Source organism: Halichondria panicea, chromosome 14 (genome assembly GCF_963675165.1).
Source record: "Halichondria panicea chromosome 14, odHalPani1.1, whole genome shotgun sequence".
Lineage (NCBI taxonomy): Eukaryota > Metazoa > Porifera > Demospongiae > Suberitida > Halichondriidae > Halichondria > Halichondria panicea.
Genome location: NC_087390.1, coordinates 3907434 through 3919174, shown reverse-complemented (window position 1 = coordinate 3919174; position 11741 = coordinate 3907434). Strand labels below are relative to the sequence as shown.

The following is an 11741-nucleotide window of genomic DNA, read 5'->3' as shown; positions in this document are numbered from 1 at the left end:
ACACACTATGACTAATACCTCACTACCTCACTGCCTAAAGATGAGACATCTTGGCAGCTTGCCGACAAAAGATGAGACATCTTGACAGCATGAGGCAAGAGCTAAATCAAACACACACTATGTACTATGACTAATACCTCACTGCCTAAAGATGAGACATCTTGGCAGCTAAAGATGAGACATCTTGACAGCAAGAGGCAAGCTAAATCATACCTCACTGCCTAAAGATGAGACATCTTGGCAGCTTGCCGACGAGACATCTTGACAGCAAGCTAAATCAAACACACACTACAGAGGCGGATCCAGGGGGAGATCCAAGGGAGCAAAGGAACCCCCCTTTTGCTCAAAATATTAAAATTGATTTTTAGCAATCTACAGTCATTTAGTCATGTTTTACCTATTCTACTTATGTAGTAATGTCAATACCTGCATGTAGTCCACTCTAGAAGGAATAGAACTTAGCTAAAAGCAGTGGCAGCTTCTTTACTCTTTCTCAACTGATCGCGTTGCATAGTAAGCAGTAATTAATTGGATACAAGATGGGGATAAACCCACATCCACGTGTCCAGTGGTCATGCAGCTTTGATTGTGGTAATTATGTTCAACCAGACTTACTTATTATACAACAATGAGTAACAGGAAGAGACCAAGTCAAGTGCCAATTTCAACATTCTTCAAAAAGAGTAAAGCAGGTACGGTTTCACATAAATAAAAATCCAAATCATATAAATTATGATAAATAAACAACAAAACTTATAAATAAAAACAACTTTGATTGTAGGTTTATAGCTAGACATAATCTTACATCTACTACGGTACTATAATTGACCTCCCTAAAGGCCTAGCCCTTGGCCTAGCACTCAGGTGACAGGAAACGACACCGGAAATGAGCGGATGTTACATCGGAAGTGGGCGTGGTCCAATTTTCCGCGCTACGCGAGGCTTAACACTCACCCTTCGGGCTCGTTATCCGTTATCTATTTACCAATTGCTTTTAGGAACCACCCTTTTCTAATGTCTAGATCCGCCTCTGCACTATGGACACTGCCTACATCTTGGCAGCTTGCATTGCCGACAAAAGATGAGACATCTTGACAGCATGAGGCAAGCTAAAACTCTAGCTAGCTAGCTAGCTGGCTCGAGCGCATAGGTCAGACCTAAACCACGCCTTAGTGGGCTTTATTAAAAACAGCAATGATAATAATTATGGAAGCTCCACCAAAGTATGTAAAGCGTTTTAGGATCCTAAAAGAAAAATGTAAAATGAGAGGAATAAAAGAAAGAAAAAGAAACGTCTCCAAAGAAAGCCAGCAGAAAAGAAAATTAAAGTTTTGCAAGAATCTTATGACAAAGAGAGGTTATTGAGATGTCAGTCTGAAAAGAACGTACTCCTTTATAGAACGTACTCCTTTATAGAAACATGTCAAGGAGCTGCAACAACTAATGTAGCTATTTCCAGGACCACCACAGCGGCGCTTCATGAAATTGAACCACAGAATGTCAGTGAAATTGAGCGATGGGCAGGAAGAGGTAGTTTTGGAGTGGTTAAAATCCATTTTTACCGTGGCATGAAGGTAGTGTCAATTTTGCCCAAAACTGTACTTGAAGATGTTAAAAATGAAGCCGAAATTCTAACGAAACTGTGCCACCCTTACCTACCATATCTTTTTGGAGTGTGCACAAAAGAAAAACCGTACAGACTTGTGATGCAATTTCATGGAATAGGGACTGAGTAAGGATGGTTTGCAACTTGTGTGCACAGCTAGTTGAAGCAATCAGATATCTTCACAACGATGCCCATGTACTACATAATGATATCAAAGGCACTTCTCTCGCAGTCGATATCGACAGAACCAGATAGGCCATAATCACGTGAGAGTGCAAACTGTACTTATTGACTTTGGCATGGCTACTGCAATTTCCGAAAAAAAGCGATTAAGGTTGACTGAAAACGCTAAAGCTGATTATCGTGTTAAGTATCCTCACATTGCCTCTCATTGCACCAGAACATTGCACCAGAAATAATCGAAGGACAACACCAGCTAAGTCCGCAAAGTGATATTTTTTCACTTGGGAGTGTGCTGTACAAGTGTATCGACAATGCAAGTGTATCGACAATGAATGTTTTAATAATGTAATAGATATTAAAACTGCTGTGGCAGATAGATACCGACTTTTATAAGAGGCCAACAGCTACAGCTACTGCTATTTTAGAAAAATTTCAATGTCATAGTTAAATAGTAAATCGAATTCATGGATACAGTGCACTTGACATGATGAACATAATTATTATATATAATTATACTGTAGTGTAGTGTTTGCATGCGTTATAATAATTATTGGTTAAGGATGATACAATCATAATTCCAATCACTCTTCCGAAATCAACATCAGCTTCACAATATGCAACGCGACTTTGAATACCTGATAAGTCGATGTAAAGCGAACCAGCTGCTGACAGAGAACGACACCACACTTCAGTCGGTCCACCATACCACACTCGGCATTGATGCACATCATAAAACACTACACTAGCAACCCATTTTGAAGTAGTGCCAGTAGAATCTGAACAATTATAGTTTACCTTACAAAAATGTTCAATTTTAGCGAAGTGCAGTTCCATTAGGATTAATAGCCATCACATGAGTTTTAGTGGTATAGCCTAGTACAAATCCTCCAATAGTTAAAGTCGGTGCTTATGGTAAAGAGTTAACAAACATGCCCAATTAGCGAAGTCGTCAGCTCATGCTTTTGAGAAACTTCCCAAGCTCTTTCAATAACTGGGGGTATCGTAACTAACTCATCTTTCAGAGCTTGCTCTAAACAGTCCGGCTGAAGAGAACCACCTCAATAGTCTTTATTCTTAAGGAGTGGTATAAAGTTTGATCGATATTCCTCAGGCCAATTGTGTAACCCAACATATCCTCATTAACTGCAATGAAATGTCATGGCAATTAGTACGTTTAAAACTAAATAGTTTAAAACTAAATAGCCAAAATGAGCTTCCTTCAAGTGAGCATGAAGATGAATATTGATGGTGTACTTGTCTTTACCGTACAGTTTCTCCATTAAGAGGTCATCACCTTTTTCCAGTGCTAAAAGAGTTATGCGACGCCTACACAGTAAGGAAACTGCTTTGACAAATAACAGCCAACAGTCTATGTGGTAAAACTCCTTTCAGTGAATAAATAAGAGTCCAGTTCCTCAGCTGTAAATCCTGAGAATCCACTAGCTATTTTCGAAGGTATCCGACCCACATCAGAAGGTGTGATGAAACTATCTACCTTTCCCTGTATGCTCAAACAGAAAACAGAAAGAAAGCGTTTTGCGGTTCCCAGTAACAGATTGTGCATAACAGAATACCTCAAAATAAGGAAGTTCTAGAATGACAAAGTATCTGCAGCCATGTTCTCTCTCAATTGTGATTTGTTCTGCATGAGTTTTCGCTTCTTTGTGCATTCTAACCACCGCTGTTTCAAGACTGCTACTTAGTTGGTAATTAGAACAGAATGCAACTCAATGAAATATTGAAAAGTGGGTGTGGTTTTACATCTGTAAATTTCTTGTATTATGAAATATTTACCCATGGCAACTGCTTAGTTATTCATCTAAATCACATGAAAGCAGAGTGACAGTCATGTGCACCTTGTCCTCTACTGAATGACACCAAATGCGCATAGCAACAGTCATTAGGCTGCCCATGCGCACCTGCAAACTACACTGCACTTAATTAATGGTCAACTACAAGGTGCTAAGTAGATGTTTTGACCACTAATTCCTGACAACAAAAGAGTTTTTCTTCAAGTGATCTCTGCAGCAATCCCAAGAGGAAGTCTCATACTACTATTTGACAGCAACAGGTAACTTCACTTTTTTTTGCAACAAATATTAATTAGGATTGAAAATTGACCAAAAATTGACAAAAAATAATTACGACTTCAATACAATAATGATTTATATATACTCACATAGTATGGTTAAAGACTAACAACAAATAATACATTCAGGAATGGATGATGAGCACCTTGTAGCACTCTCCAAGCACTGTCGGGTGTGTGGGTCTTATTTCAGGAACAAGAAAGGTCCTCAAGGCCATAAGTATTCCTGTTCAGACAGAAAGGTTGATCTTCTGGAGGTTTTTGGGATAGAAGTGATTTTGGGATAGAAGTGAACGAAGATGTGGACGCAATTCATCCCCAATCATATTGTCACCCATGCAATAACATTATTTATCATACTATTAAGCACACTAGAGACGGAAAAGATTATAATCCACAAAAAACGATTGCGACCTGGTCTGCACACAGTGTTAATTGCTCAGTTTGTTTAAGCGTTAGCACTCACAGTGTTGGTGGGAGGCCAAAGAAACAATCCTACACACCTGGCAGACCAGCAAAAGGCTCATTCCAGTCAGCGATCAAGCACATTAAATCGATAGCTCCTCCCACCATCTGTCAGCAAGAATCGGTTGTTGCCTCACAAAGTTTTTTCGATTGTCCTGTATGCTTGTACATACTAGACAGACCGATTGAGTTACAGCTGTGTGGTAGGCTTGCCTGTGCTGGTTGCTTGTGCAGGTGGTTACAAGTGTCTCAATCCCCATCGTGTCCTTTCTGTCACCTCAAAACAGACCACCTCAGCGATCTTGAAAACATCAACCCTCCTTCTGAGATCACCCTGAGGGCATTGGAATGTATTGAGGTAACATGCAGTAAGTGTTCAAAGCAGGGATTCCTTAGACACCACAAAGAGCACATTGACAGCATGTGTGGGACCTCGTATTTCAAATCTGCTCCACTCAACCTATCTGATCTCCTAAACACGCCTGAATGCGTGTCACTGTCCCCAATGGAGGAGAAATGGCAATCTAGCCTAATCAAGCGCAGTATGCACAGCTCCCAGTCTCTACAAGTGAAGACGGGAGGACAGGTAAGAACACAAATAAATATGCCAATAATTATTATAGAATGCATAATTCCACAGTCTCGAACCCTGGTACAAGTTAGCTCACCCCGAGTATCTAGTGCGAGTGCCAGCCAAACCACCTTGAGACGTCGCAGCGGTGAGCTGCTGGAGGTTCGAAGACTGGTGAGCGGTGGAGAAGAGGTGCTACAGATGAGCCACGAGGTGAAAGCAACAAGGAATGAAGACCGGGAGAAAATGAAGACCGGGAGAAGTTGGTGGAGGATCTCAAGAAGACAACAGGGTGCTTCCAGATCAAGTTTTCAGTTGCAGAGAGCCTGGGGATACAATCGGTCGGTCTTGACAATACCGTATCACAAGCTGCGGATCATGAAGGCGTAAATACATGTACAGATAACATGTACAGATAACATACTTCCTCTACCTCAAGCAATTTTCCCTCTTATATAGCATGTTGGGACCAAATGTAAAGATAGCTTCAGAGAAGAAGATGCGGGCTGAAGCTGATTCTCTCGCGTGTGTTGAAAATCTTAAGGCTGAGCTAGTCCCCTTCACATTCCCACTCAGAGATGGCGGACACACAGTGGAAGTAAAGAATGTCCCTATGTGCTTCACTCCACATCTTTGGGAGAAGGTAGAGACCATGCTCTACCAATAAATTACATATGTAACCATACAGATACTGTGTAACACTTTAATCTATTTAGAGTGCACCGACTAACCTGGCACAACGGTAAAATCCCAGAAAATGAGATATGGGTCAAGCTTGGAGGGGACAAGGGAGGAGGGAGTTTTAAAATGACCTTCCAAATCGTTAACGTCGACCACCCAAATTCCCCTATCAACACCTGTGCGTTTGAAGCTCCTGACAACGCAACCAACCTCAAGATAGCACTACAGCGCTTCCAGGACCAGGACGAGATCGACAACCTGCACAACAAAACGTGGAGGTACTAAAAAACCAACAATACATAGTTTCATACTCTTTAACTTTTAGAGGAAAGAATATTCGAGTGTTTCTCAGCGGAGACTATGAGTTCCTGTGCAACATATTTGGCTTGTCAGGTGCTGCAGGTACAATTATAATAAGTAATACTTCGGGCCTGTATTATAATAATTACACATGTAGGTCGACATTGCTGTTTATGGTGTTTGATAGCATCCGATCAGCTGAGGACACCACCCACCACAGTTGCAAGTAGAAATATAGGCAGCTTGTTGCAGGACCACCACAACTTCATTGCCGCCGGTGGGATACCAAGCAGAGTGAAGCAGAGTGAAGCATTTCAACAACTGCATTAGGGAACCTTTTTTCAAACAAATTCCTTTGAATCAAGTAAGATATGACATTATTATTTACCACTCACCTTATCTCCAATGGAAACGTAGGTTTGCCCACCAGGGCTACATATAAGTTTGGGAATATTCTACCGCCTCTTCCAACTTCTAGAGGACGAGTGTCATCAACTTGACAGGGCTGTAAGAGACGAACGAGATAGTCGCGAGAAGGGTGGTCCCACATACGCTAACTATATGGATGACTTTGCTCGAGCCAGGACCCTCAGGGATGAGCTAGACAGGTTATTTACATGTATTAACAATAAATACGCATTTATTAAGTGAACATAATTACAGAGCAAATGATGAAGTGGCTCAACTCAACGAACTGGTCGCCTTGCTTGTGGTGTTCGCCGAGGGTGAGGAGGAGGATGATCCTGAGTTGCGAGCCCTCCGCTCTGAGATTGAGAAGAAAGCTCGGCAGGCAAAGAAACTAGTAAGCACTAAATCATACACAATGTGTCAGTCACACTGATTTTCAGGACACTGAGTGCGGCAAACTGGATGCTGTGATCGCAAAGGGCTTCAAACGAAAGGATGGTCCCTTTGTCAGAACCCTAGATGCTGCTCTGGAGGGTTTCAATGTGAGAAGGCAGTCCTACTATGGTGGAACATTCGTGGGAAACCATGTTCACCTAACGCTTGAGGTAGGTTTCACAAACACAGTAGTTACAGCTTAAATATGTTGGACATCACTCTCTGCAGCCTGACAACATACATCAGCTATGTAACTCAGTAGTGGTGGAGGCAAGAAAGTATACCCCTACCATTAACCAGAGAGCTGAGAAGATACAGAGGACGTTTTCTGTGGTGTTAAATCTCTTCAGTAAGTGCCACAACATTTACAACCAGAATGCCGTCACAGAGGAGGACATTGCGTCCCTAGGTAAATAATTGTGCACAATGACAAACGAAAGTACTTTTATAATCCAAAGGTCTGAACATCTCAAGTTTCATGACGTTCTATCGGGAGCATTTTCCTTATGCGACGGTAACACCGAAGATGCACATGCTGGAGAAACACGTGGTCAACTGGCTTGATGAGTGGCAGGTGGGAATAGGGCTCATGGGAGAGCAAGGGGCAGAGAGTATCCATGCCTACTTCAACAACCTAAAGATAACGTACCGGAGTATCCCGAATGGTGTTGAAAGGCTTCGATGCATGATGAAGAAACACTTCGTCCACATCGCACCATCCACCGTCGCATGCAGACCTCCACCTAAGAAGAGACAAAAGAAGAGCTTATGATTTATTTTTTTATTTGTTAATGTTAACTGTACTGTATGATAAACAATAAAAAGTGTCATTTTAAAATGGTTTTAACTCGCTGAAAAGAAAAAAGTACAGTACGATGCAGCTATCAATACATACCTGAGAGCTTCCTTTATAATGTACTGGTTGTTACTTGTCTTTAGAAACGCTTTTGTTGACAGAAGTGCTTCTCTACTGGAGACGCCATACAACCTTGCCCAAAACCATGTACTGAACAAGCAACTACAACACGTGCTAAGATAGCCTGATTTTTATGAAACTACCATCAATGGAAAGTACAGAGTCTGTACTTCCTGCATAGCCACATTTTACACATACTTGGGAACTCCCCTTCCCATGGGGATACTGATACTCCTAAGACCGGACCCATTTCTACTGGCTTGTGGTTTTGAAGGAATGTTTATCTTGTCATAATCATGTAGTACATCCTGATAAACTAAGTGGTGAAATTTCATTGTTGTGAAACAGCGGTGTAACCTAGGTGGCCAAGAACTACGATCCGTGCCAGTATAATCAGCTTTTTCACCGAAGGTCTCTGTCTTTAAACAGCGGTAACATGCACGATATGCTTGGTGACCTACAAATCCTGATACTTCTGGAATATCACAGGAAATGCGTGGCTCTGACAATCACATGTACTTCTGAGGCGACTTTCATTGGTACACCTGTCCACAACTCCTTCAGTCAACGGTTGTAAATAAGTATTCACATTTTTCTTGGGTTCTTTAGGTCCAGGCATTATGCCAACAAGGATAACATTGTCAGTGATGTATGCGTATGTAGTATGCTTAAACGGTTGAAGTCAACGCCAAGTTATAAGGGAGCAAAAGAAATGGTCTACCTTGGGGGTTTAGGAACTCATTCCAAACCCTACCATCATACACATCCGTTAGAGTACCAGGTGTCATGTGGCGATTTCTAAATAGGCGTGAGAAGAGATTTTGTAGGGAGCAAACGAGACTTTGGTAACAGAACATTTGTCGAGGGTATAGCTTTGTAGTGAGTGTACAGTAATAAGAATACAGGAGACGGCGTGGTGTCCTAATTAAAAATATCACATGAAAAGCATTGAAGATTCCATTGGCTAAATTGATGCTGATATGCGGGATGGGCTACTTAGTCACTAACCTACTGCTAGATCAACACTACGTTTGACCAAGTCCACTTCCCTCAATTCCCGAGCACGCCAACGACATGCTCTCCAACCGCTTGACCTCAATGAAAGAGCTGGAAGAGGATATCAACCAGGGATGCTTCTTCAAGATCAAGATCCTGTCTCTGAATCAGATTATGATCTTGAAAATGTTGGATCTACTCCTAGGAATAGTTCAATTTCATCAAGGAGTCATGTTGGTCAAGGAGTCATGTTGGGGCCGGGATGATACAACTCCTCGATCAAGCCAACCTAGAAGAATTAGACGTAGTTCATTACTACAAGAACAACAAGGTCTTCTACATGAAGTAATCAAAACCCAAAAATCACTTGAAACAAAGACATCGTTGCTGGAAAGAAGTTGTTGGACCTTGAGAAAAAGCCAGTTTGTTCAACATCTCCCTCGAGTAGTAGTGAAGGCGCAAAACAAAAACGAAAGAGTCACTAGTGAATTATCTGTAAGTAAAGTTGTATGTAATTGTGGTTTATTGTTGCTTATTATTGTTTTAATACGCAGACAAAGGTATCCACTCTGTATGCAAGTCTCCAAATAAAATACAATACCTCAGAAAGGTAAGGTATTTTTTACCTAGTATGAATTCTTAAAATTAGATTGACATCACCCACCAATCAACGGATTTTGTTAGAAATTGTACAGGAAATTTTAAAGCAGCCTGATTGCAAGTAAAGGTTGGTTTGTTTTGAGCTTTGAAGTTGAATGTTCTCTAAATCAATTTATTAGTTGCCGCAAAGAGACAGTCAGCATATATGGAGGAACAAGCAAGAAAACGGAAATATAGATCTCGTCGTGAAAGAGTAAGCTTTCAGTTATATAATTTAATATTGTTGTGGTAATTGTCTGAGTACTTATAAACCGTCTCATAATTACAGTGCATCTAGTATTGTATTATAAGTACATAATTATAATATAGTATTGCAAAGGTGTATTGCAAAAATAAGTAATCCTTTAATTGTGCGAGGTAGTGTCGCGACTCCAAGAGAGATCGATAAATACTTGAACATCCTGTATATGACTGAGGAGTCCGACGACTCAGATAACCCAAATGGGCTCAAACTTCAGTGGAGGTCTAAAAATGAGTTTCTCATCCTTGTTGGTGAATTCATGGAGAAAAGGCTGGAAAAAAGTATAGTGCCAAATCCAGGTCTCGAAAGTGCGGAAAGTTGGAAATCCTTCTGGCACCTTCCAATGCACCAGTATGGGCAGTGAGTAATTAATGTGTCTGATAATAACTACATATATAATATTATTGTCTGCTGTAGGAGCTTAGAGCCTGCAGTTGGAGAATCACTTGAAGGTATAAAGCAAACAAATAATCGCGTTAAGAGTACCCATTCTTTCCATGCAGATAACCAACTGTGAACCTTCAACCTACAAACTGAACTCGAACTTGTTTGCTAAAATTTATTTTAATCATTCCATTTTTGGCATTCATGAAATTCATTTACAGCAGTTTACTTGCTAATCAAGGGATACCAGTCATACTTTAAGTATTGACCAAACACATAGTTTACAAGAATAAATATTCAGTGGTGTAAACTATTTTGTACAATCCTGGTTCATCTATCGAAGTTTACAAGCTTTTCATGTGAAGTATAACTCACTGTAAACTTTGTTGTAAATTCAAGTATACTGCATAGTTTACAAGGTGTAAACTAACCCTTCTGGCCTTGTGTGTGTGCATTCGTGTGTGTGTGTATGTGTGTGTATGTGTTTTGTGTGTGTGTGTGTTTTGTGTGGGTGTGTGTGTGTGCGGGTGTGTGTGTGCACGTAGTGTGTGGTGTTTTGTGTGTGTTTTGTGTGTGTGTGGTGTGTGTGCATTCGTGTGTGTGTTCACGTAGTGTGTGTGTGTAGTGTGTGTGAGTGTGTGTGTATGCACGTGCGTTGCGTTGCGTTTGTGTGTGTGTTGTTTGTGTGTGTGTGTTGTGTGTGTGCACGTTGGTGTGTGTGTGTGTATGTGTACATGTACATGCGTTTGTGTGTTTGTGTGTGTGTGCATGCGTGCTCGCATGTGTGTGTGTGTGTGTGTGTGCGTGTGTGTGTGTGTGTGTGTGTGTGCGCGCGTGCGTGCGTGCGTGCTCGCATGTGTGTGTGTGTGTGTGTGTGTGTGCACGTGCGTTGCGTTTGTGTGTATGTGTGTACATGTACATGCGTTTGTGTGTGTGTGTGTAGTGTGTGTGTGTGTGTGGGTGTGTGTGTTTTGTGTCTGTGTATGTGTCTGTGTGTATGTGCGTGCGTGCTTGCATGTGTGCGTGTGCGCGATGTGTGCGTGTGCGCGTGCGTGCTCGCATGTGTGTGTGTGTGTGTGTGCACATGCGTTGCGTTTGTGTGTGTGTGCACATTGGTGCAGGGGCGTACACAGGGTGGTGCTTAGGGTGCTCCAGCACCCCAATCCAGACTCTGGTGCTCCAGCACCCTATCCAGACTCAGAGAAGCTCAAGTAGATTGGCTAGAAGGACTTACTGCAGCTATCTACCTACAGCTTAATAGTGATAGTTACAATAACTTTATACTGGCCTAAAAAACTTACTTTTCTTCGATCGTTACTGGGATATCCATGGGAACTAGTAAAGAGTGGGGAGGGGCTCAATAATAAGGCTACGCAGCAGGAAGTGGTTTGCTGTATCAAACACTTGAGCTTGCCTCACAACATGCAGCACAACAAGGTTCTTGGATCCAGGTACATGAGGTACATGAATGTATAGAAAGGAACAAACGTTTATCCGTTTATCATCGTTTATCATCACTTACACTTCTACGACTAGACATGATTGCATTGACATTTGACATACCTTAAGTTGGCTAGAGTTTGCCATCCCAGGCGAATTGAGCTTCTGGCTTGCTGATGGCACTGTACTGTTGTATATAATTATTATACTGTCAGTACTGTGCACCATCTAGAAAACAGTGGGCGTTGGCGACAAAAGGGGCGTGCCCCTGGAAATGGGCGTGGTCTAAATTTTACGCAGCACCCCCATTGACACAATCGCCCCTGTGTGTGCGTTTGTGGTATTTCCTTTGCATTTTGTGACCTG

At 41.6% G+C, this 11741-nt stretch overlaps 1 protein-coding gene and 1 long non-coding RNA gene across 2 annotated transcripts; both read left to right on the top strand.

Annotated features, from left to right (window-relative positions):
- Nucleotides 1-3735: 3735 nt before the first annotated feature.
- On the top strand, nt 3736-5516 carry LOC135348040 (uncharacterized). The gene is made up of 4 exons (XR_010398636.1): nt 3736-3860; nt 4008-4929; nt 4984-5300; nt 5374-5516. It is a non-coding gene; the product is annotated as an uncharacterized LOC135348040 (long non-coding RNA).
- A 3-nt stretch (nt 5517-5519) lies between these two features.
- Nucleotides 5520-10163, top strand: LOC135348147 (uncharacterized). The gene is made up of 12 exons (XM_064546325.1): nt 5520-5557; nt 5631-5873; nt 5921-5997; nt 6083-6189; nt 6313-6503; nt 6559-6697; nt 6744-6908; nt 6967-7147; nt 7197-9145; nt 9205-9911; nt 9969-10003; nt 10055-10163. The coding sequence occupies exons 1-9, from the start codon at nt 5520-5522 to the stop codon at nt 7508-7510; spliced, it is 1455 nt and encodes a 484-aa protein (XP_064402395.1). The 3' UTR covers nt 7511-9145; nt 9205-9911; nt 9969-10003; nt 10055-10163.
- The last annotated feature ends 1578 nt before the right edge of the window (nt 10164-11741 follow it).